A 27,722-nucleotide genomic window follows, 5' to 3' on the forward strand; every position below is an offset into this window, starting at 1 on the left:
AAAATGTCACAAGAATCATCAAATCCAGCCCTTCATATCCAAATTTGTGATGATGAAGAACAAGGAGACAATAATGAAGTAACTTCCCCTCCTAGGAGTGAACTATTGCTCGAAGAAGTGCAAGTAAAAGAAGGAAGATCCTCTATTCCCGAATGGCTCAAAGAGAGGCTTACCAAAGAAATAATAGAGGAAGAAGAAGAACAAGCATTTGATTTATAAAGTCTTCTAAGTGGACCTCAAGAAGTCATTGAGAGAAAGAAAGCTCCAAAGATGTCTAAAATAATAAGAGATGATGCAAGCTCCAAAAAGTTACAGATTGCTACTCCAGCGGTAGATAAATATGAAGATGAGATTATGGCAGAAGAATATGATTTGGAGACATTTGACTTAGGTCCGCTCACCCTTGAGCAAACCATGGAGGAAGCAACCGACTCAGTGAAGGCGGTCAATGAGAAGTTAAAGGCCGAAATAGAGAAGAACAAAAGGTTAGAAAAGGATGTGAATGCATGGAGGAACTATGTTCAACAGTTTCAGCAACCATTGACACATCAAAGTCCGGCAGCCACTCCACCTCCCTTGCTTCTCGCAGAGTCAGTTGATCACATGGAGAAAATGAGGAACTCAACACAACTTCTAGAGGTATGGATCAGCAAATCCTTCACAATGGCTAATGAGTTTGTAAGAACTATGATGAAAATACTTGGTAGAGCCATTTGAGTTCTTGAAATAGTTCATAACCTCATGGTGACAGTTGATGCCTTCACTCATGCTAAGGACGTCACCATTCCAGTATTGCAAGCAATAAGGAAAGCAACTAGACAGATACTGGCACAAGAAGGGGTAATTAGAAAAGAATCAACTCCTAATCTGTTATAGTGGTGGTCGATGTTGCTTCAAATGAAGAAACTCCTTTTTGAAGATGTAGTCAAGTCGAAGATACCGTTCATCCTATTCATGACAAGATAATTGAGGTGATATGCATCATTCTTGACAAAAGGGCGGAAATTGAAATAGATGTGGACATTCATGAATTGGAGGCTAGGATAAAAGTTATCTTTCAAGGAGAAGGTGGACCGATCACAGAAAAATAGTTAGATCTTATGCATGCCACTATGTTCCTTATTGATAAGACAAAAGAACTTGAGCATGGATGGGAGGTCACACTTCTTGCAGCTTTTGATGAAGTAATCCACCTAGAAGAACGTATGAAGAATCTACCTGAGATTCCAATTTTTGAAGTTGAAAGCATGAGGTCCAGATTCATTGAATATGCTAGAAAGGAGAAGGAGAAAGGAAACAAAATTCTAGAAGAAAGTTTGTTATGAGTCCACTTGGCATTTCATTTCCTATTGGAGGATGCTTCCTCGATTTTCGTGTCAGCACATGTTGTCTTCTTATTGGTTGATTCATGATGGTGATTATCTTGATAGGGTTTTCATTTGTATTAAACCCTAATTAGGTGGCAAGATCTTGGCCCTTGATCTTCATTCGATCTCAACCCTTCATTGTATTTGGGAGTCCTATATAAGCTCCACTCATTTCATTTGAAAAGGTTAATAGCAATGTTAATGATGTTAGTAATAGCAATAGAGTAGAAGAGAGCGTAATAGTGCTAGAATATTGGCAAGAGAAAGACTTGTAGAATTGTTGTTGTTTGGCTATTGGATCAATGAAACATTGAAGTTATGGTGTTTTTTCTCAATCCTTGAAGCTTATTGCATGGTTCTTTTGTCATCTCAAGTCAATCTTTTATGTTAGTTTTAGTGTTTAGATTAGATGATGGAATGTTGCATTTGATATATTGTGAAGCTCGTTATCCATACCACTAGTTTTCTTGCTGATTGTAAGCGAGCCTTGTGTGGTCAACTGGAACATTTGAGAGTGTTAAGTTCGATTATTGCTTAATCATTGATATGCATTCAATTGATGGTGTCTATGGTTAGTAGTGATTTGAAAATCTTTAAACATCCTTAGAAGATTGCACTAGTTCTAGTTGAGTTGTTTGTGTATGGCAAAGCTATAACTAGTTGAGTTTCACTTGTGTCATTTCTTCATTCATTCATTTTAGAATAGCTTAGGATCTTTCTAAACCCTCATCTTTTGCCATTTTTTGGGTAATCATTTTGTAGTCTTAGGAGAAAATCCATTTGCCAATCACTTGATGAAATCTTTTCGAACTATAAATGCCCCTTAATGAAACAACAATCACAACGACCAACTAAGCTTATCCACACGTAGTGATCCTACATATATGAACCTTGGAGTCTTTTTGGGTGATCCTTAAGCTAAATCTTCAACATCCAAGATATTTTGTTCAAGAGAGGATAAGATACTTATGGTATTTTATTCCGTGTTTGTATGTGCCTAAGCAACACATCAACACCTCCATATGATGAGTCAAGCGCATTGCATCTAGACATGCTGATGTGGGACTCCTCTGATTGGTGGGATGATGACTAGGATGCCGCCTCAACTTGCACTTGTAGACTTGATTCATCATCATGAATGAGTATTGAGTAATATCTCTTGGTACTCAACATTATTCAGTTTTCTCAATGTGATGATGATTGATCTTCTCTTATTCACAGTCTTAATTTTGTCATTCTTTGGTGTCGTTCTTGACTTCATGTTGAGAAATTTCTCATCACTTCCTTGTAGTGCAAATCTTGCCTTGATGTTTTCTTGTTGCTGAATCTAAGTTTCTTCATGTTGATGTTGTTCTTTCTTGATGCAACATTGTCCTAATCTCCAATTCACCTCTTTTAAGTGTTCTTGGGTGAGTCTTTCATCTGACTTTTCATTCATGTTCATCGTGACACGAATTCGTCCTTCCTTGGTGTAACTCTCGAATGTTGAAATCACCTTGAATGCCTTGAATGTGATGAAGTCTTCATGATGTTGACATGCTTCCCTATGTATCAGACCTGAAAAGAAAACATTTATGAATCAAATATCAAATGTGTAATAATAATACAACACTTCCCACTGTTGCTACATCCTTCATCATGCTTCTAATCGAAGGAGACGACTGATAATACTCAAGAAATTCGCTGTATGCTGAAGGTATATGAATGAATTCGCTGCTCTGCTCCTTAAGGAATAATTTGCTTGCTAATGTTATGATCAAATGACAAATTTGGTTTTGACATTTATAGGTGCTTAGGTGAAGGGTGTGTCTTTTCACCCCTTAGGCCGACTTCATTGCTTTTTGTAAAATTTCCTTTATGTCTAAGAAGTCGACTTGGTTGTGTAATTGATCATTTTCCTTGCAAATTTAAATTTAGACCTTTAGCGCTACCAATCACCCTTTCTTGTGTTCATCAAGAAGAAATTCAGACTTTTCAAGTGCCAATAGAAGTGTTTCGTACTATTTCAATAGCGCTGGAAGTGAATTTTGTACTTATTGCATGCCTCTGGAAGTGCATTAGACTTTTGAAGTAGCACTGGAAGTGCATTGGAATTTTTGAGTGGTAGTTGAAATGAAGAATTTCGGACTTCTCCAAGGACATTGGAAGTGAAGAATTTCGTACTTTTGAATGCCATTGGAAGTGAATTTGACCTCTTGAGGAGAAATAGAAACTTTGCACTTTTCAAATGCCAAAGAAAATTTCATACTTTTTGAATGGCAAAGGAAGTACCATCGGACTTTTTCACTAGCACTGGAAGTCATTTCAAATCGTTATCTCCAGCTTGTTCTTACCAAATCTTCATCAATTTGCCCAAGCTCATCAATCTATCTTCAAAACAATTCCTTGTATCCAAATCAAACCTCTAAAAAGGCACTCTAGGCTAGGTTAGTGATTGAAAAGGTCAAAGTTATTTCTTAACCAAGGCAGTAAGTCGTGACCCATAAAGAGCAAAGACAATACTTCGGATTTCTCAAGTGCCAATAGAAGTTTTTTGGGCTTTCTAGGTAGCAATGGAAGAAAATTGAACTTTTCCAAGGGCAAAGGAAGTCATGGTCTAAAGGAAGTGCAATCGTACTTTAGAGAGGGCAAAGGGAGTGCCATCGGACTTTTTCACTGGTACTGGAAGTTTTCCTATACTTAGTCAAATCTAGCCCAAGTAACTTACCTCTCAAACTCCTTGCCTATCTTGTTCGAATTGATACCACTTGACATCACCTCATCTCACATCTCACATCTCACATATTGCTTCTATGAAGTCAAAGGAAGTGTTGTCAATGCTAAGGGCGGGCAAATGAAGTCACTGTCAATGCCTTGGAAGCTGATCCAAGCGATCAAAGGAAATTTTCATGCCTTAGCCAAATTTAGCATTTCATCCTAAAGAGAGAAACTTAACTTGATTTCCTCCTGGCCACTTGAGAAATTGCACCTCTTCAACACAAAGGCTAATAGAAAAAGACTCTACCACTATCCTAGAAAACAAAAAAAAGTTGGGGTCCCCATTTGCAATGGGGCGATGTGTAAATACATCACAATAGGTTTCAAATCAAGGATCTAATCCCCAAAAGTAATGACTCAATATATTAGCATTGTTCAGTCTCTATGAAATGCTAACTCTTTTGAGTGCTTGGTTGTCATGCCTTGTCATGGAAAGAGGACTTCATCTCTAAGAAAATCGTCTTATTCGTAAGACTCCACGATTTTCTGCATAAATGGCCATGGGAAGACAGTGACTTTAGAGGCTAGTGTTTTACATCAAAGCATAAACTTAATGAATATAGCAATAAGAGGAGGGAAGTGTATGTTATTAACTAATGATAAGGTGCGATTGCACCCAAACACAACAACCAATTGTTAGTTAAGAGGTACGAGTGTCAAGGGGTAATCTCATTTAAGATAACATGTGTGGTTTAGTCAACAAGAGGCAGCGGTCATCATTTAAAGAGACATCACTTTGAGGAGACACTATGGGGAAGACATGATATATATATATATATATATATATATATATATATATATATATATATATATATATATATATATATATATATATATATATATATATATATACGAGACTATTGATGGTGTTTTTATGCACAATTGAATACAGAATAAAGTATTGAATACTCTATCCTCTCTTGAACAAAGACTTCTCAAATGCCGAAGATTAGCAAAAAGGATCACTTGAGACGACTCTAAGGTTCTCGATGTTAGGTCTTGACGTGTTGGATAGATTCAACGGTATGATGTGATTTGCTGTACCTGCGAGGGGGAATGCTACGCCAATGCTAAGAATGCAAGACAATGGATAACTTCAAGTGAGCTCAACTAAGCTTTGTTTTGACATGTTACAAACATCGCCACAATGCTAGTGCAATCTTCTATGGATAGCTTGGTAATTTTCAAATCACTACCACAAGCATGGACACCTTCAAGTTGAAGCATATCAATGATGGAATAGTAATTGAAGTTAAGCTTTGGCTAAGATAATTTCAGTTGACTACACAAGATACTTCACCATCAATGGAGTACTAGTAGTATGAACAATGAGCTTCACTTTCAATCATGCACATACATCTTTCACTCATCTAAGATACTTAAAGCAAATTCTATTCTAATTTTTTTGTTGTCTTTTCAATTTTAACTTATCTCATAGAAGGATGAAAAAACAAGCAAATACTCCAAAACTCAATAAGTCACCAACACTTCAATGATTTTATTAATTTTTGCAACATCGAGCAACAATTCTTCAAAACTCTTTTAATCGATCCCTTGAAACTGAAATGAGTTGATCTTATATAGAGCTCTCAATTACAATGAATGGCCAAGATTAAATCAAAATTGAGAGCCCAGATTTTGCCACCTAAACCCTAATTAGGGTTTGTTACATCCAAAATACCTTATTATTTAATATCAGCCAATGGGAATATGACATCCTTTTGGCACAAAATACGAGGAAAAATCCTCCAATAGGAAAAATTGACACCACATAGGATCATAACAAACTATCTTCTAGAATCATGTTGCCCTTATCCATTTCTTTTTTTGCAAATTCAATGAATTTGGACGTCATTGATTCAATCTCAGTTATTGGAGCCGCAGGTAGGTTCTTCAATTGTTCTTCCAAGTAACTGACTTCATCCAAGCTTGAGGCAAAAGTTGCCTCCCATATTGGCCCGAAATCTTGTCTTGCTAGCAAGCACTGTAAATGAGTGGATATCATCTAACTGTCTCTCGGAAGGTAATTCATTTGTTCCAAAGAAGATAGTCTTTACTTGCTTAGGTAGTTGCTCGGCATCAATATCAATTCCTTCATTCTTCTCCTCCTTGAGAATGATCTCGGCTGCCTCCAAAATCTTGTCATGTATCCAATTTATTGCTTGATCAACTTAGGTGCATCCACCACTAATATCTTCAAATATGACCTTCATGCGAAGCAAATTACACCAGTGTTGAAAATCTGGTGATTGTCCATCTTTCAATATTCCTTCCTTCATCAAAGTTTGCTTCGGTGTGTTCTTCATTACGTGCAATATGGGTATGGCAAAATCTCTAGTGTAGACAAAAGTGTCATATGTTGTCATGAGTGCTTGAGTTCTTTCAAGAATGTCCATAGCTCTGTCAAATATCTTCACTAATTCCCTTATGAATGCCTTTGCCCTTTTGAAAGCCTTATTGATCCAGGCATCCATCAGTTGTGCCAAGGCCTTCATCTTTTCAAAGTCATCAATTGCATCTAGAGGAGGCAATGACGGTGGTGTAGCCAAAGGATCATGTTGCCTCAGCAGTTGCTTGAGTTGTTGGAGATGACTTCTCAATATTATGTTTTCCTTTTCCAACTTCTTATTCTTTTTACTTCTAGCTTTAGCATGTCATGAACCGTCTTCACCACGTCGTTCATATTTTCCAATGTTTGATCAGTGGTGGGAAGACCTAAATCAATAGTTTCCAAGTCATACTCCTCTGTTGTGATCTCATCTTCGAGCTTGTCTACTCTTGGAGTGGCAATTTGTATTATTCTGGATCCTTCACCATCTCTTGTCATCTTTGACATTTTTATTGCTTTCTTCTTCTCGGTTTCTTGAGTTATATCTAGGTAGCTGCCTAGATCAATAGGATCCTCTTCTTCTATTATCACTTCCTTTGTCAATCTTTCCCTAAGCCATTCAGGGATAGCCGATCTCTCTTCTCCGACTTGCACTTCATTCAATTGCTGATCTTCTCGGGGTGGAGATGTAACTTCTTGATCGTCATCTTCAACGTTCACATAAGCATCGTTGCTTGCCTTGTCATTGATTGGCTTAGGTGGAACTGCCTTGTCTTGATTCAATGGTTGCTTTCCTTTGTCCATCCCGTTGTTTTGAATTGTAGATTCTGTGGACTCGTTCATCCCATGATTGATGCTCTCTCAAGATGGGTGATCTTTTTGGACAACTGCTTGATTCATTTCTATTTCGTGCATGGAAGAAGTACTGGTAGAAGGGCGGTGCCCTGAACTTGACTTATGCCTTTTCTTTGGTGGCTTCTCTTTGTTGATTTCTTTCCTCTTGGATCCTTTGTAATGAGTCGATTGGGTGGCACTTGTTGGCAAGAGACATTGCATTGATGATCAGATGTTGTCATTGATGGCAACTTGAGTCAGATATCCAATCCGTAGTTCATGATTCATTCATTTCGGAAGATTGATTGAGGTTCGGTAAGAGGAAGTGTATCCGACAAAGTGTACAGTTTGGTGGTCAGCAGATTATTTTGGTTGAGTATTTTGCTTTGCGGATTTGGGAGATGTATTGTGGATATGCAATTTACCTTATTCCAGGTTTGCGGCCTCCGGTGTTAAGTTTGGTATTGGTTGGAAGATCCGGTAGATGGTTTTTCTGGTAGAACAGTGTTTTGGTGCAGTAGCGTGTGAAGATTTGTTGTGCGGATCATGCGGAGTAATTTTGATGGTTGTTTGTGTGTTCAAGGTCGATGAGCTAACATATGGGAAGCATGTGGACATCTTGTTTTGGTCCGCTTAGTTGTTTTTGGATCAGATTGAGCCGACTTGGGTAACACGTTTCATGTTGTGTGTTATGTTGTTTTTGGGCTGACATGGAATTGATTTAATTTGGTGGTTCGGATATATTAGTCCGATTGATATGATCATTTGGCATGTTAATAGTGATGTAAGAAGCGTGTATGAGCGATTGTGTGTAGTTTCACGTGTGTGGTTGAGAGATTTGTGCTTCGGTATAATGCAAAATATCAGAACAGAGCAGAGTAGCAGAGTAGAGTGTGATCATGTATTTTGTGCTTAACCGGAACTATACTCAGGAATTTGTTGATGCTATTAAATAGTTCAAACTCTCTTATATCTTTAATAATCATTTTGTAAGGCAGTGAGCCTTCCAGGTTGTAGCCCTTATTTGTAATTGAGCATTGAGCTCTAGGTAGTGTGCTTGAATGCATGTGCATTCCCCTTATGTAATATTTTTATACTTCTAACAGAGTATATTAATATTGTGGGTTTGAATCCCACCATGGTTTTTCCCTTAACCGGGTTTCCACGTAAAAATCTTGGTGTTATGGTGTTGCTGATCTTGGTTGTGTTTTTTCACTTACTTTTCTTCATTTGCATAAAGTGGTTGAAAGATCAGGTTATTAAAGTTAAATTTGCTGAACACTGATTCACCCCCCCTCTCAGTGTTCCCTTGATTCCAACAACGCTTCCACTCTGGCTTTCACTTTTTGTCATCGGAAGATTCTACCTCTCCCATCAATTCAAATGTCTATTGGGTGCCTTGACTCTTCAATACATGGGTTTGAGCATCTACCCATCGCCTGGTGTATGATAATACTGGCTTCATTAGGTCCTTCAAGTCCGTGCTCTCCACCTCAATCCAATTGACTTTCACTTCTTTGTCTTTCTCTTGCTCATATACTAGTAGGAGGCGTCTTCCACTATCTTGTGCTTGATCGGGAATGTCAAAGGCCTTGCATGCTCCAACAATGTTGATTGATAGGTGTGAACACATTCTCTTCCTTATATCTAAATTATCTTTATCATTCATGAAATGATCTTCTAATTGTATCTTATGCTTATGTCTTCTTCCACTTGATCCCTTGATGTTGCCGTAGGGATCAAAGTTGTCTTTGGAAAAGTATGGGATTAGATGGAGAAATTTCAATTCTTCATCCACCTACTCTACCGCTTGCAAGGTTGGGCACACTTCCAATGATCGTCCAACTGAGATGGGAAACGAAATCCCTGACTTGTGTTTATTCTTCTGTACTTTGTTGTATGCCATTAATTGCCTTACCAACTCAAGCAATACTAGCCTGTCGGTAGGATATCTTGGTAGCATGTAAGGTGGGCAGGAGCATCCTTGCACTCTTATGTAGGTGAACTTGGGAAATTGGATAAACCAAACACCAAACTTTTCTACTAGCTCTTTTGCCTGTGGGGATAGTCTTTGATGAATGTTACCTTGCAACGTTCTTGTGATGTTTATAGTGAAGGCATCGTTGACTCCTCTGTAATGTATTTTGCCAGGGTAATGCAATTGTGTGTATGATTCATATGCTTTCAATTCTCTAGCTCTTGTGCTGATTGGACCTCTATAGATTGATCCTGCATATTCATGAGCTTTGGCGAGTGAATATATGATATATGAACTCATGTAGAAAGTCCTAGTTCGCACTAGTCTCTTGAGTTGTATATCAATGTTGTTACTAATAATCCTTTCCCAGTTGATTCTCTCCTTTCAAGTTGAGATGATATCAATGAAGTAGAACATCCAATTCTCGAACTGATAAGCTTGAGGAGTTCCCATAACTCGGTTGAGCAATGTGATCAAGTCACCAAATTCCTATCGGAAGTCAATCCTGTGGAGCTTAGCGGGTATCTTGGATAGGCTAGGATTGCTCTTCAATAGCCAGTATTTGTTAATTATGCCTAAGCATTGTCGGGATCATCATCATAGACAACCTGCGTCGCTTCCTTGCTTTTGTAGATCATGTTGTTGAATTTAGGTATTGTTGGCAATATGCTGGATTTGGTTAAGTGTTGTCATTGATGTCAACACTGTATTCCGGTTGGACCTATCTCGATTAGTCTTGGTGATCATCTTGGTTTTGGCTATGATTCTGATCCGGTATGATCAGATCTCTGGAATTGGTTTTGGATCCTTACTCTGGATGGTTATATGCTTGCTATATTCTGTTGGTTCATGATTTGGTGCTTTGGCTGTTATCACTTTTGGTATTAACCGGTATCGGCTAGCTTCTAGCTTTCCTGGTTAGCTTTACTGGTAAGTGATATTTGGTGTTTTGGTCAGACGATCTTGGTCCGACTTATAGAATCGGTTTCTATCATGTTGAAGGTGCTTCTTGATCATATTCCGAGTGTTTGGTGACTTTGCATTGACTGGCGTGCTGTTATGGTGGTCCTATTTGGATCTAGTTAGACTTTTTGTGTTACTTCACTAAGTGTTTCTACCTGTTGGTGAAGCGTGTTGGATTTTGGTCTTAGCGGAATTTCTAGCGGATGGAATTGTTTGGTCACTTGTTTTAGGCCCATGCTATGCAATGTAAATTATAATATTGGTCCAGTGATACCGTGTAATGTGATTTTTGTTATTATGGGTTTATGGGTTTAGGGTTTAGCCAACCTTGTCAATAAGGTTGATGATCTTTATAGGTGGCTTATTCATGTAATTTGGACATCGATGAGATGGATGGTTATGTCTGCACTATCAGAGGAAGGTTTATGTGCGAACAAGTGATATATCATTCGGTGAAGGTTTTTATATTGTAGGGTAGACATCTGTGCTTAACCGGAACTGTATCAAGCATTAGGAGATGCACTTTCACAATTCATTATTTCTAGATTGCAGTCCGATGTTTTTGTAAGTCAGTGAGACTTCCTTTTGTGATGAGCAGTGCGCTCTAGGCTATTGGCTTTTTTGCAAGTGCAGACCCCATTGCAATTGTTCCCAATACTACTGCAGAGTATTCATCTGATTGTGGGTAGGGTTTCCCACCGTGGTTTTTCCCTTTATTGGGTTTTCCACGTCAAAATATTGGTGTTGTGTGTACTGAGCTTTTATGTTCTATTCTTCATTGTGTTGGTTCCTTTGTGCTCCGGTTTAATGGTTTTGATATGCATTAAGTTCTAATTTCTGATGGTAAATTGATTCACCCCCTCGCTCTTAGTTTACTCCCGGTATCAAATTTGTCTAACAGGTATATGGAAGGCTTCACTAATAGCTTCCTCGGAAAGGTAGGCGAGTTCTCTGCCATCAGGTGCCACTATCATCTTCTTGCTTGTATCATAGTGCTTGGCACACTCAACGATCTACTCATTGCATTGCACTGTTGGAGGGAAGCCTATTGCTTTCACTATGCCGCTCTCAATCATCATCTTGGAGTATCCTGAAGGCTTGGTGGTGTATAATGGCCCTTGAAACTTCTTCACGTTGATTTGGCCGAGGTTGATATCTCCTACATTGCCCCCAAAATGATGTAATCTTGGACTCCATCACATCGCCCCTTGAGTCCTCCTTGACGAGGGCGTGTCATGCTTCTGCCATGTTCTTCTTGTGAGAGTTGCTTAAGTTAGTCTTATGATATGATATTGATGCTTGTAAGTAGAAATCAATCACCCAGGTTGAGCATCTCTACCCTAGAATGATATTTCCTCAAAATCTTCAATATTCCCTGAAACCCTAGGTGTCAAAGTTAAAACCCTAGCTTACAAATCTGATTCTTAATTGAATACGACTATCTATGCTAATGAATTGCATTTTGGAAGTGTTCTTAGATAATTAAAATGCAATGGACAAGACATCCAATGATCAAGATCACATAAAATGACAAACAAGAGGCTGAACTAGCATTAAACAAAGTCTGATTTTCTGTAAAAATGATCATATCAGCTTATTTCAGACCTGTGACTTGCTTTAAGACAAACTGTTTATATCAATTCGATTGCACTTTTGACCAAATTGTCTGCCTTCTAAATGAATATGCCCTTGATCGATCACTGGATCTTGTCAAGCTTTGATGTAGATTTGATAATCTCTTTCAAATTCGCTATTTGAATTAGTGAATTCGCTGTGTTCCCAAGTCAAAATTGCTTTTTCTATGAGGCAATTCGTTGTGATCTGCAATGGCAAATGTGACAATATCTGATCAAGATTAGAATTGCTGGCCTTGGAGATAGATTTTCTGTGAAGAGGCTTTATTCACGGTAGATAATGATCAAATTCGCCATCTCCAATGATTGCCTTTGCCTTCTAGTGGAAAATCGTTGTCAATAAGAATGAATTCGCCATGAATCAGTCTTGATTGGAATCGCTGGAAACTTGATATATGCAATATCAACTTTTTGTTTGATCAAATGAAATGATCAAACACAATTTATAGTTGCTTGGAGAAGAATCGCACCCCTTGACAAAGCCGATTTTGTAACCATCATTAAATGTTTTGCAATTTATCTCATAGCCGACTTGAATCTCAGATTCAAAATTTCAAATAAAACGTTTATAATGCATTATGGTGGGGTCCAATCAAAGGGGCACTCATATCAAATTCATCCTTTGCAAATCATGTTCACCAAAATCACGTCATGGGAGGGAGCATTGCCTTAGACGTATCTTGTCTTTGCTGAGGGAGGTCTCAAATCCTTAAGTCGCACTTTGTCATTGCCTAGGGCATTTCTTAAGTCGCACTTTGTCATTGCCTTTGACGGATTTCGATCATTGCCAAGGGATGATTTAAAACCTTAAGTCCTTGATATCCTTTGTCAAGGAAGGTAAATGCTTTATGTTGCTAACCAAAGGAGATTGGTCATGATTGTCAAATGGCACCTCTAGATTTCAAGGACATGAAATCAGACTCGCTTGATATTTGATTGAAAATTGAAATCCCTTAACTTGCTGGACTTGACCATCAAAGGGAATGAACTATCTTGAAGAGGTGTTCTAAGCAACGAAAGGAAGTAATGGAAATGCCTTAAGTCATCCTTCCAGTCAATCAAAGGATATCAGATCTAGGGAATCATCATGTCTAGTAAAATTCGCACTTGATTCCCATCAAAAGGATGTGAATTGCCAACTCTCAAATCACTGGATGTGTCATCAATCTCAAATTCAATCACTCACAATGGATCACTTCTAAGAAACTACCTAACAAAACCTAAGACTGAAAGCAAAAGAGGGGGTCCCCGTTTGTGATGGGGCGATGTGTGAAATGGTTACAACAAAGACACTATGGGGAAGACATGACTCTCCAACATATATAACTGCTGTGAAGAGGATATTCAGATATTTGAGGGGGACAGTTGATTATGGTTTGTGGTATCTGAAGGATGATGATTTCACTTTGAGTGCCTATATTGATGCTGATTGGGTAGGTGATGTTGATGATCGAAAGAGTACAAGTGGTGGTGCATTCTTCTTAGGACAGATATGATGTATTCCATGTCACAAATCAGTAATATTTTACGAAATAATAGTTCTATGAAGTTTGATGCAAATTCAAGGTGTTACAATGTTCATTCCTAGAAGCCAATTTGATTGTTTCAATTGATTTGCAAAGTTGCAATTAAAGAAGTTCAAAAGAATTTCAGATCTGAAATTTTATTTGGAAAGGGACATTACTGTTATTATGGTTTTTGTTTTCAATTTTCTGAAAACCAGTTGCAAATGTATTTTTTGAAAAGATTTATAAAGGGTTTCATATGATGTTAAATAATATTTGGTTTGTGTAAGAAAAGACAAGCTTGAGTTTTTTGAAGAAAATCTTTGTAAAGGGTTTCATTCTATATCCTTGACAGTGACATTTGGGGATTATATTGCATTGATGTGTATACTGTGATTTATATATATATATATATAGGAGAGTCATGTCTTCCCCATAGTGTCTCCTTTACTCGAAAGGATGGAATTAGTAAAATCACTAAGCATGTGATCTAGAAGAGTTTTTAGATTCAATTTATATATATTAACCAGCAGCCTAGATATTTATCTAATGGTGTGGCTCTAAATCAAGATATCGAGCTGACAAATTACACTTCTCAACATCATCCATACCCCTTAAGGCAATTCTAGGGAAAAATAAGTAAAGTCCCAATAGGGGACATTACAATTGGTATTAGAGCAATCTGTCTTGCCATCTTGTGAAAGGTGATGCAACCTAGCCAAAGGGCTCAAAGGGCTTTGGAAAGAGAAAGAAGGAAACTTGCATCCATCAATAATCTTACACCCAGCAACACCATGAGCGAACAAATGGGCAATGAATTGATGACCCTCATTCAAACCCTCATGGAGCAAAACGAAAGAATAATTCAAAATCTCCTCCAAGTAATCCAAAACATGGATAACACTAATTCTGGATCCAACCAAAACAATGGAAGGGATACCTACTCCAACCATTCTGAAAATAACAACCCAACAAGGGTATCAACCTCTAGACCAATAAGATTTCCTTTCCTACCTGTTGTGACCTTTTTCACACATCACTCCATCACAGATGGGGACCCCTTGTTTTACTTTTTAGGGTTTTGTTCTAGCTCTGCATTTTCATAAATCTTCATTTTGAGAGTATAAGAGTTAGAGTTTTGAGGTCATCCTAAGTCAAATTGAGAAATCATGGTCAGAATCATGTATGAATGTTGTCAAAGTGCTCAGAAGGTCCAAAGGATGAGGATCACAATTGCTTTGGGTCATTTCTAACAACCTGCTATCTTTAGAATTTTTTGCTTTTTTTGCTTTTTGGAAAGTGACATCTGGGTTTTGTTCTTTGAGATATTTCATTACTACCCATTTTGTTGGGATTTGAAAATCTCGCCTCTAGATATAAAAGCAGGGCTTCAAAATTTTTGCTTTTTTCTAAGATTAGGGTTTTGTTTTTTAAGTCATTTTGATCCTGCCCATGTCTTTAGATTTGAAAAACTCTGCTTGCAAGTGTAAAAAGGAAGGGTTTGGAAATTTTTGCTTAATTTGAGATTAGGGTTTCAATCCTCATGCCAAATTATTCTTACCGATGTTTTCGGATTTTGAAATTTTTTTTAAAGGGAAAAAAGCAAAATGCAAATCCTAATTAGGGATTGGTTTCAGAAGATCAGCCATTTTATCAATACCCATGTTCTCAGATTTAAAATAAGGTCTCCAAGTGCAAAAAACAAAATGGAAAAATCCAGATTAGGATTTTTGTTTCAGATGAACCAGCAAGGTATGAACATGGCATGAATACTGTTGACCAAGTTAAAAAGAAGGCAAGTGGAATGGCACATTAAAAATTTCGCCTAGTTTGAAGAAATGAAAATGGTAGATGATCAGTCAAGTCCGCTTCATGTCCAACCAAAAATGTCCGACACTTGGTAAACTCCTACCAATGGTTAATTAGCTCTTGGCAATAGTTAGTTAAACTCCTACTTGAGGTTAGACCATGTTGGAAGAAAAAAAACAAAAAATAAAATAATAAATAAACTGAGGCATGGAAGTGTAAAGTAGGTTGGAAAATAAATTGGGCACATGAAATAAATTAAAATTATTTTCAAGGATTATTTTTCAACACACAATTATTTCAAAAAGAAAAAAATTCAAGAATTTTGGAAATTAAAAGAAAGTTCTAGAAGATTCCTTGATGAAGATGAATTTGAGAGATAAAATAGAACTTTCCATTTTGGAAAGGTTAAAACAAAAAAACACAAAAAAACTAAAACTAAAATTAAAAAAAAAAAAACTAAAAAAAACAATAAAACAAAAATAAAACTTCTAAGTTAAGGAATCCTAGACTCTATATATTTTCAACCAACTCATTTTTACAATTCATTATTCAGGTTGAGAATTTGGAGAGCAATTGAGAAGAAGTTTTCTCTTAAAATTTGTGAATTTTGAATGTTTGAAGAGAAATTTTCCAGAATAAAATTCTTCAAAGTGTTGAAATCAAGAAATTAAGGTGCTTTTAAAAGATTTTAAGACAAAATTTCAGAGTTGAAGGTAAATTTCAGTCATTCAAAGATTCAATTCGATTGAATTTTCTTACCTTTATGTCTTATTTCTTTCAATTTTACCAATTTCTTCATCAATTCCTTCACTTTCAGTCTGCTTTTTCGCAGAAATTTAACCTTTTAACAGGCTGAAAGTGAAATTTTCAGAAAAGAGGATTAAAAATTAGAATTAAAATCTGAAAATAATATTTAATTTTCATGTGTTTTTGGGGGTAAGGCAGCAAAGTACCAACGAAGTTCGCTAGCCATAAAGAAAAGCATGATGGGAATTGATCAGAATATGGCGACCAGATTTCTTCCAAATCCGCCATGATGAAGGCAAATTAAGGTTGGCAAGAGGTTTTCAAACTTCACCAGCCTAAGGAAAATATGAAGAAGGTCATGACAAAGAGCAAACATAAATTGGCAAAGCCTTTGCCAAGTCTGCCATGTCTAAGAACTATTCAAGTCCACCTTGAACATGTTCGACAATCTTCCAAGTCCGCCTTGGCATGGAGTCTTCCAAGTTGGCGTGACAAGGAGAAGATGAATTCCTTCCAAGCATGATCAAAGTCCACCTAGGCAAGTAAAATTGTAAGACACATGGTAAACTCCTACCATTGGTTAATTAACTCTTGGCAAGAGTTAGTCAAACTCCTAGACGAGGTCAAGAAAGTTGGAAGGTGATTGTCCAAAGTTTGTCCAAGGCAACAAAGCATGAGCACATGGCAAAGTCTTTTACCAAGTCTGCCTAGACATGTTCAAATTCTCATCCAAATCCGCCTTCCAAGTTGGCAATGAACATGTCAAGACATCATCCAAGTTGGCCAAAGTTGGAGCACAAGCCTATGTCCAAAATTCGCCAAGGATGAGCAAAGTAAGCAGCTTCCAAACATGATAGAACTTGATCAGATTATTAGACTTCAGACAGAGACAACAAAATTCGCATGGAGATGGGAAACAAAGCATTCCAAAAAGTTGAAGGAAGCACTCAATAAGTTCGACATGTCCAAGACTCATCCAAGTTCATCATAGACAACGAATTAAAAGATAGCAGATTGGAAGTTTGATGAGCACAAAGACAATAATACGTCTTAGCATATTCCAATTCGCCTACAAAGAAGAACATCTCTTGTCTTCTAAGTCTGCCTGAGAAGGAATGACTAATGATCTTCCAAGAACAAATCATTCACGTCCAAGATTCAAGAAAGTCCGCCCTACCAGGATTAAGGAAGAATGTTATCTAAATTCGCTGAGGAATAAAGTAAAACAAACGAAGGCTTGGAGAATGATCTTCCAAGCACATGACATGGAAAGAATAAATAAAGCCTAGTGATCAGACCTCCAAATCTGATTCACAAAGACAGGGCAATCCAAGTTCGCCTTGGAAGGAAAAGATTAGCCAAGGTTTGTCCAATAAAATAAGATACACATTGAAACTTGTCCAAGGATGTGTAAATTCCGCCTTGCCAAGAGGAAATTTGCTAAGCAAGCATAAGGATGACATGTATTCTTCCAAGATCACCATAAATCAAGATAAAGGAAAATTGGAAAACAAATTGTTTGATCATATTTCCAAATCTGCCAAAGACAAGAAGGCTCATGACTATCCAAACTTTTTCAAATCCACTAAGCACAAGGAGATGATTGTCCGAACTCTTTCCAAGGCATAAAATAGATTAAGGCAAATTGAAGGATGATTGAACATTCCAAGTCCAAGTGCAAACAAATTGACACGAAGCATGCCAAGGCATGGAAGAAAGATTAAAGCATAAACAAAGGTTGGCTGGACTTCATCCAAGTCTGCCATGACAGGAAGAAATAAATTTGACAAGACAAGCACATGAATCAAATTCTTCTCCAAATTCAAGGCACCTGAAAGAGTCTCCAGGCATCAAGAAGGAAAAGTCTTCAGATTTGGTGAAAGTATGGAAAGAAATTCCAGATTTCTTGAAGGATTTCATTTCTGAAGAGTCAAAGACAAGCTCCCACATGCAACATAAATTGGCGGCAAGAAAAGTATTCCAGACAAATTTTCATAGGCAATTTTTTCGGTACAAATTGGGGAATTCAAGTCAACATGTCCAGGTTCATTGAACACACTACCTCTCAACAGAAGAAGGGGGTGCAATCCTAAAAGATAGCATCTTGTGCCACTTGTCTCTCATTCGACGGATATTTGACCTATTTTGGGAAACTTTGATTAGGGTTAGGTTTTTTTAATCTCGACCGTTGATTGGAAATCAATCTTGGCCATTGAAATGTAATTGGGGAGCCTATAAATTGAGCTCACCCCTCATTTGTAAATCATGGGAGCATGTTGCAAAACATGTTGAGATAAGCAATTGTTGCTTAGGATTGCCAAAATAATAAGTATACATTGTTCAAATTGATGGTGATTATTTCCCTTATTTTGGAGTTTGCATGGTTCTTATCCCTCATCATAGTTTAGATTTTATTTCATGTATGTTAGAAGAATGAAGGATTTGATAGTTTAGATTGGTGAAACTTTTGCTCATACTTTTGTTGGATGGATGATTTTCATTCAATGTGTAAAGTTAGCCCGAGCTTTGATGTGGATGCCTAACTTCTACTTTGGGTAATATTGTTCAATTGTTGGTATTATTCATAAGTGTGAAAATCTTAAGCACAACCTTAGAAGATTGCACATGCTTTGCCTAGTTGTCCTAAGTGTGGCGAAACAAAGTGTTGTTATTAGTTTCTCCCAGTCTTTACCATCTCTTGAATTCTCAGGAATAGATTAGAATTTCTAAACCCTTATCTCCTTTTTAGTTTTTTTGAAGTCCATGATCCAAAACCCCAACGATAAATCTCCATCGTGAATTGAACAAGCCAAGCTTAAGTCCCCCTTGTATTTCAGTATACATAACCAAGGAAACTATCCAAAATAAAGTCGCCTGTTTGTACATATAGACCTTGGAGTTGCCTTGTGGTTTTTCTCACAATCTTGGCACAAGTAGTGATTTTGTTCAGGAGAGGATAGAGTATCCTTGGATATTTTATTCTAAATGTTCGGTATATGATAAAATGTACACCGACACTATCGTAGGAAGAAGACATGATGGAGGAAGAAGCAAACAATCCACCATGGATAGTATGGAAGAACTTGCAGAAGCATATTGAAGATTGGATCCCAAAATAAAGAAGGATTTCTCCTTTAGGGATTTTTGTGACGTTTAAATACGAATTGCCCTAAATAAGTGAAGAGGGCAACCTGATAAAGACTTAAAAGAGAGGGTTAGTAAAATAACGCTTTCCAAATTTGATGGATTCAGAAAGTCTACGACATGTTCATGGGTCCAAAAGTTGGACACCTACCTCACACTTATCCCCATAACAAAAGAGAATGCCATAAAATTTGCCACTCCACTTGGAAGGAATAACCCATGATTGGTGGCATCATGGCCTTATTACCCAAGGCCACCAACACATTACAACCTATGACGAGTTCACCCAAAAACTCATCCAAAGGGCTGACCAAAAACATCCCTAATGGTACTTTAGGGAACTTAGACAACTAAGGCAACAAGGAACTGTTGAGGAGTATGTCACTAAATTCCAAAAACTTTCCGTTATGGTATTGGAAACATCTCAAAGTAGACTAGAAGGTTAAAGGACTCTATTTGTGGCTTAGTAAGCGCCCTTGATCCTACATCTCTTGAGGATGAAATCCAAAAGGCACTAAAGCTAGACATCACAAATAATAAGGACAAATACCATACAAGGAATCAACCTTATCCCCCTTCTTTCAATGAAAGAAAGGAGCTCATAAACAAAGGACCATGTTCCAATGTAAGGGGAAATGGGAATGTGGACATGATTGTATTCGAGAAAGACTTAAAAGGTGACAAGAAGACCTAAAAGAAAAAGATTTGTGCTTCAAATGCAAGGGAGAATGGAGGTTAGGACACGTGTGGAAGCCAAATATGTAACATAGAGGCAATGCCCAACGAAGAAGCAAAAGGAAATCCAAGTAAGAAAACAAGACGCAATGATGAAGATTTTAAAAGCATCCAATCAAAAGAAGAAAGGACAATAAACAAGTGGAGCTTTGTGGAGGAGCCACTCTAGTAATTACGGCGCCCTTACATCTTCAAGATCTATGGGACATATTAAGCAAATGTTTGAAGCATATTGGAGCAAATTTATGATACATCAATGAGAATATGAGAGCCGAAAGATGGGGTTAGGCCCACTTTCTGGATCAAAATGGATTATGAGTAGAAAGATTGGGGTTAGGCCCACTTTTTTGGCTCAAAATGGATTACGAGTAGAAAGATTGGGATTAGGCCCACTGTCTAGCTCAAAATGGATTATGAGTAGAAAGATTGGGGTTAGGCCCACTTTTTGGCTCAAAATGGATTATGGGCAGAAGGATGGGGTTAGGTCCACTTTCTGGCTCAAAATAGATTATGAGCAGGAAGATGGGGTTAGGCCCACTTTCTGGCTCAAAATAGATTACGAGCAACAAGATGGGGTTAGGCCCACTTTCTGGCTCAAAATAGATTATGAGCAGGAAGATGGGGTTAGGCCCACTTTCTGGCTCAAAATAGATTACGAGCAACAAGATGGGGTTAGGCCCACTTTCTGGCTCAAAATAGATTATGAGCAGCAAGATTTGGGGTTAGGCCCACTTTCTGGTTCGAAAAAAAGAAGGGATCTAACAACACATGTATACTCTGTGTCTACATATATTTATGTGTATACTTTGAGTATTTATGTTATGCTCCATGTCTGCATAAATTCATGTGTATACTCCATGTTTTTATGTGTATGCTCCATGTTTGGTTCAAATATGAGTTGCATTTAAGGTCATAGATGTGTGTCATGCTTCTAATCCTCTTCTCAATATATGGGAAGTTTGCCCTTGCTTTGTCTAGAAGAGTTATCCATAGGACCAACCCAAAACAGTTCTTATGATTACAATTAATGAGAGAAAACTTGTCTTAAATTAAACCTTGCCAGTTTCAAACTATTGATCACAACTCACATTCGAATTAAAGGAGAAAACATATATGTCTTAATTGGAAACTTATGAAAGGCAGATTACGAATTAGACTCCATAATCATTTAACAATTGCTTGAGGACAAGCAATCTTAGGAAGGGCTGACTGTCATGCCCCGTCATGGAAAGAGGACTTCATCACCAAGAAAATCATCTTATTCATAAGACTTAACAATTTTCTGCATAAACAGCCATGGGAAGACAGCGACTTCAGAGGATAACGTTTTACATTGGAGTATAAACTTAATGAATATAGCAATAAGAGGAGGGAAGTGTATGTTATTAACTAATGATAAGGTGCGATTACACCCAAACACAATAGCCAATTGTTAGTGAAGAGGTATGGGTGTTAAGGAGTAATCTCATTTAAGATAACATGTGTGGTTTAGTCAACAAGAGGCAATGGTCATCATTGAAAGAGACATCACTTTGAGGAAACACTATGGGGAAGACATGACTCTCCAATATATATATATATATACACTGCAGATCGGGTTACCCCAAAGGGATGGAAGAAGTAAAATCACTAAGCATTTGATCCAGAAGAGTTTTCAGATTCAGTTTATATATATTAACCAGTAGCCTAGATATTTATCTAATAGTGTGGCTCTAAATCAAGGCATTGAGTTTGACAAATTACACTTCTCAACATCATCCATACTCCTCAAGGGAATTCTAGGGCAAATTAAGTTAAGTTCTAATAGGGGACATTACATTGGTAAAGTCTTTAGATTGAGCTGCGAAATGGACTCATTGGGTTGTTTTCAAACTGCTGCAAACTGCAAAAGAGCTTCTCAAGGATCTATGTTTTGCCCAAACTGTTTTAGAAAAACATTCTTTAATTCAATCCAAGACATTAAGGATGCATTGAATTGGGTGGAAGATTGACATACCTGCATAATGCTACAACTTGCAATGTATTAACAGATAATTTGCAGGCAACATCCTCATGATAAATCTGATAGCGAGTAATCAAATCTTTGTAGACTTTCACATGATCTAATGCATTCTGTCCATTATGGGGGAAAAATAAAGGAAGCCAGTTGCAAATACCCCTAGGAATCTCATGGAAATCACAAAAGGGGCTTCCCATTGAAACCAAACGACCCCCCAATTTAGCTCATCACAATTGTGCAAATTTAACCACATACATATAATTCTGAAAACTTGAATTCCAGGTCCTCTATCTAGCACCAATCTGTTGATGCATGGTTTAGCACACACCAACTCAAGTAAAACATGAATGAATCCTACCTCTCTTGAAAGGAAATCAAGATCTCACCAAGGTCTATCTCACCATGTCATGGCCATGGAAGATGATTCAGAGGTTGATGAAATATTGTTTCAATTCAAGGGACCATGGTAGATCCAGGTAAAATCAGATGATCAACATGGTTATTGCACAAAGAAAATCAATATTTTCAGATTTAAAGTTGTAATCTTAACTGGCTCTATCATTCATAAACCATTACACTTTTCAACAGTAGCAATGAAGTAATTGTAATAAAGTAAAATGCAACTTCAAAATTAGATAAAAACCTGTTCTAAATACTAATTCTATTTAGATGTATTAAAAATAGCAAAAGATAACAGGGAAAAGAGAAAGAAGAATGGACCTGTTTTGCAAAGATGTAAGAAACATGTAAAAGATAATTGTATGCACATGAAAATCAGCCCATAATCCTTCATTGCTTTGGATTCAAAAAACTCTTCATTAAGCAAAACTGTGGAAATTCATCATAATCAGTTGAAATCAAGAAAATATGATCATAGCAGCATTGCTCATGTTTAAAAAATGAGAGAAAGCAAACAAAATAAACTAAGAAAACTGAAAATTTGCTTGAAATTAACTGTTTTCCAACCATTTTAGAGTCATTTAGCTGCTCTTTATAAATTTATAGCATAGGAAAATCAATTGAGCCACTAGTTAAAATTAATATTTAATCATCAATTTCATTATCCAATGGATTTTAAAATAGCAACATGTAATGTCACCTTTCTAGACCTCTCTATATTTTGCCCTAAATTCACAAACACGACATGGAACAAGCATATATAATGTCCCCTACCAAGAGCATGTTTGTTTTTCATAATTAAACATACTTCATATTTATTATGCCTTAAATCAAATTATTAAAACTAGAGAACCATTAGTATATTCATAATACAATTGATAATTACTATATTTAAGTCCAATCCTTACTTCTTTCCTAATCATCAACCCTAATAGAGGATGGGGAATAACTATGTTAGGGTGCTAGAAAATCATTCTCCACAAGTAGGCCCAAGGGTTTTAGGAGCACCCATCCATACCACCTCTTGGGGCTCACCTACCTTGTGAGATATTAATACCGCCTTTCCCTAACAAATCCAACCAATCCTCATGAGGGGCAATGTAGAATGATTAAGGATTGGGCTCTTTCTGTGTTTGATTGCTTCCATACACTCGACAAGGTGTTGATGACCATAGCACTCGAGGCCTCTTGCACCTTCACAAGTTGTCTTAAGGTGAGTGTGTGAGATGCAAATCGTGTTTCAGCAACCTAACATGGCATAAAAAAATATGTCATATATCAACTATAAAAAATAAAAACTAAAAAATTAAAAAATAAAATTTAAATTACCTTCAACAAATCCAACTTAGAGATGGTCCTGAATATGGCTTGTGACATGTGATGATTAGTCACAAACATTTGAATCTCCTTGCCTTCCGTGCAAACTTGTTTCACCCAATCAATTTGTGTGTCAATCTTTTGCATGATTAAATTGAGTGAGTGGACTGGACACGGTGTCCAAAAAAAGTGACCATATGTAGCCTTCACTATAGACCCAGCTGCCCCACAATTTTTAGCATTGTTCGTTATGACTTGGACAACATTTTGAGGGCCCACCATGTCAATGGATTCTATGAGGATATTGGCAATGGAACTTGCATATTTCACTCGCCCCTCGCAATTCACTTCTTTCAAAAACATCGCCCCTTTAGGGTACACTGCTATAACATTGATCAATGGCCTATTTTTACAATCTTTCCATCCGTCAGAAATGATAGACACACTTGTTTCTAGCCATGTACCTTTGATGACTTTCAATTGTGTCTCTACGGAAGCTTTCTCCTTTACCAGTAAGGTGGTTCACACCCTTTCACACCCTTTCATACCCGGGACAAACATAATCAGGTGTATTGCAAAGGGTATGCACCATGTCCCGAAAATAAGGTGATCTAACAATGTTGAAAAGAAGCCCATTGCCATAAATGCAACGAGCAACACTCTTATTTGCAACCTCTTTGATTTCATTTTTGAAGGCAATATCCAATGGGCCTCTTTTTCGTGTAACCACAACATTCTTTGGTTCAGAAGGTGGTGGAATTGGCATGAAAGGATGTGGTCCAGCTGGTCTTGTGGAGTCACTACTACTAGAAGGCCTCTTTGAACTTGCTTTGGCAAGAGGATGATCGGTCTTTGGTTTGTGCTTATCTTATCGGCTTCCTCTTGTTCTCTACCATATTTCATAACTAGAGCTTTTGGCAGCCTTTGCCATCTGACCCCTTACAAAATTTTATTCCACATCCACGGATGAAGCAAAGGTGACCTTTTACTTGATAGTATGAGCTGGTATACTTTATGCCACAATGTTTACACTGTCAAAGAAAACTCCCACGACCAAACATTCGCTCGATCATTGTTGTATAATGCCAAAGTGGCGAATCAACATCAATTTTAAAAGGATTTTGTCAAGTTCGGGACTGGGCAACTAAACTAGAGCTCGCACTTGCACTTCCAGCCTGAGCCATTATGTATGAATAATGAACCTAAAATAAAAAAAATGGAAAACTCAACATTATTGAAAAGAATTGAAAAACATTCGGCATTTTGGCCCTTCCTATTATGCATAGTGTAATAAAATTTAAAAAGCTTTATTTAAAAGAAAAAAAAGCTTTCAAAAATTCTTGAAAATGTGAAAAAAATGAAGATTCACTCACCTTTGATGGCTAAATTTTTCTTCTCCAACGATTTCTACTTCTTTGATATGTGTCTCACATCTCCGTAGCCTTCACCTTTGAAGAAAAATGCAATCACTTTCAAAACTTGCTTGGAGAGAAAAAAATGTGAAAAATGCAAATAGAATGAAAAGAATGAGTGAAAAGAGCAGATAGAGGCATGTTTAGGTCGAAATTAGGGTTGGACAAATATTAGAAAGGCAAAAACTCTTTTTTGAAGTTGAAAAAAATGTTTTGTAACCCGTGGGCCCTATTTTTGGGCAGCCACAGGCTTGGGTCCCCCCCGGTACATGTGGGTTTGCTCTCAGGTTCGTCCTGCTGCCGGTCACCCGGGATGCATCTGGGACGAACCTAGGGCCGAACCTGGCTCATTCTGGGCCCAAAATTGCACCTGCCTCTAATTCCGGGGTTTAATTGATGATATATAGATATTTAGCAAAACTAAGAACTTTAAATAACATCTGCAACATTTGAGATAGGTTTTAGAACAATTGAAAGAGAAGCTGCTGATAAATCTAAAGAAAGGCTCATTTTAGATTTAGAAGAATGAATTACCATATTTGGGTCTTGTGATATCTAGTAAAGGGTTAGAGATGAAACTTGCAAATGTATTTAGAATCTGGGAGTGCTTTCTATTGAAAAATGATAGAGGTAAGAAATTTGCATGGATTGGCTAGTTTTTATAGAAAATTTGTAAGACATTTTTATGGAAGTTTTGCACCATTAATGAAGAATGGTATATTTACATGGACAGCAGAAGCTGCGTAGGTAACTAGATGTTGCATTTGACCCTATCGTGACTTGTTTGAGTAAAATTCTGGATGTAATTTTCCATATTTGTGGAATAACTTGCATGTTCTAGGTGGTTTAGCATGAAGAAATAATTTTAAGGATGCTTTGAATGTTTCTGCCAAATTTGTCTCACTGACATGCACATTTTGGAAATTATTTGTTATGATCTGTGTGATTAATATAAATTGTTTTATTGCTGTTATTTTTTTGTTGTCCTATAACTTTTCTTCTTATTATTCTAATTTGCATTTTTTTTTGTGGGTTTCATTTGGCAGAAGTACGTTGGCTTTCTTTGCAGGGGCAGTTAATTCCCCTGTTCGTGCTAAACTGATAGAGGCATGGAAAAATGATTCAGAGATTTCTGTACATTTTGGAAGGCTCTCTACCCCATACTCTGAAGCTCTACTGAAAAGCAAATTTTGCCTTCATGTCAAAGGATTTGAAGTGAATACAGCAAGAATAGGAGATGCTCTCTATTATGGGTGTGTACCGATTATTATTGCAAATCATTATGATCTTCCATTCAATGATGTCCTCAACTGGAAATCATTTTCTCTTGTTGTTCCAACTCTTGACATTCCATTGTTGAAGGATGTACTTCATAACATAAGCATAAAACAGTATCAAAACTTAAAGGAGAATGCACTTAATGTTAGGAAACATTTCCAGTGGCACATGCCTCCTCTAGACTATGATGCATTTAATATGGTGATGTATGAATTGTGGTTGAGGTGTCATGTGTTAAGAATCCCTCTTTGACAAAATCTTTGGAAATGATCAGTTTGTGTGCATGGAGACATCATTGAAAGGCAATCCATTTCTGTTAACCAATGGCTTGATTAGCCAACTGCATGTCTCTTCATCTTTGAGGCCAATAATCAGTTTGAGCAAGTGAACTCATCATCCAGGCTGATAGTAATTTGAGCAACCGAGTTCACTAGCACATTAATAGGTTTTGAAATTGAGTTGTCTTTTGACTAGTTTATGGATCTATAATTTCTGGTCTGCTTGATTCCTATTGAATTGTACACGGTACAAACTCCATCTGCTGTAATCAATTTCTAGATTTGGACAAGAGAGTACATGCCTTTTGTTTCTAAAGTCAGAATTAATGTACAGTATCTTGACAGTGAAGAAAGGAAGAGCCTTGCTTTCTATTTCGTTGTCTCTCTGAATGTCTAATGGTGCTTCAGCATTTGCTTTTTTTTTCCTGATTTTCAGTACATTTTCAGTATAACCGAAGGTTAACTGGCTAGGTTTGTCTATTAATTAGCCTTTGAGTTGTTCTCTGTCCAAATCCTTTGACACAGATCAAAAGGCATATCACCTGACATGTTAGAAGAACATTAGATATTTAACATATGATCCGTTCTCTCTTCTCTGTTTGTCTGCAAAAAAGTATAAAAAGAAGTAAGGTTCAATGGTTATCATAATGTTTTTTAACTTTTAACAACAACAACATCATGAGATAAAATATACTTATCAAGAAAAAAAAATGAATTAAATGTCAAACAATTGTGTAGCTGAAGTCATCTTTTGCTTTGCTTCAGGCCTCTCTTGCCTTGGAATCAAGATTCAAAAAACCACTTGCGATTTTCTAACATCTTGCTTGACCTCCTTTGGTGAGATCTACATTACTTTGTTGCCCTGCCCTTTCATGAGAAACAAATCAAATTTCCTCCCATCCTTGGAGACAATAAAAAAGTGGTTCTCCTTCCCTTCACGATTGGACCTTTTTCACATTGCTAGGGTGGTTCATTTATCATCACATCCATTTGGAAGTTTACTTATTATTTATTCAACATGACTCAACGACCTTTCTATAAAATGAAGCCTTCTGTGTTTGGATGTGTTGAAAATTTCATGTCCATTTCTGCACCATCTCTGCAGACACCGCAAAATACATTTGCTAGCTCCATTTATGATCAGCTTACATCAATTTCCTCTATATCTGCACTTCTATGAAAATACTCTATTTTTGCCACATCCACCTTTATTCCTGCACCACCTCCGTAGATACTG

The 27,722-nt window shown here is 37.1% G+C and overlaps 1 protein-coding gene across 1 annotated transcript in view; it reads left to right on the plus strand.

Moving 5' to 3' along the window:
• Positions 1-26,855, plus strand: part of LOC131067987 (probable glycosyltransferase At5g03795) — a 63,025-nt gene extending 36,170 nt beyond the window's left edge. The window contains exon 3 of the mRNA XM_058003171.2: positions 25,976-26,855. Within this exon, the coding sequence (XP_057859154.1) occupies positions 25,976-26,459 (484 nt within the window). The 3' untranslated portion in view covers positions 26,460-26,855. The remainder of the gene's footprint in view (positions 1-25,975) is intronic.
• Positions 26,856-27,722: the final 867 nt, after the last annotated feature.

The sequence above is a fragment of the Cryptomeria japonica genome, chromosome 6 (assembly GCF_030272615.1).
Source record: "Cryptomeria japonica chromosome 6, Sugi_1.0, whole genome shotgun sequence".
NCBI classification, from domain to species: Eukaryota; Viridiplantae; Streptophyta; class Pinopsida; order Cupressales; family Cupressaceae; genus Cryptomeria; species Cryptomeria japonica.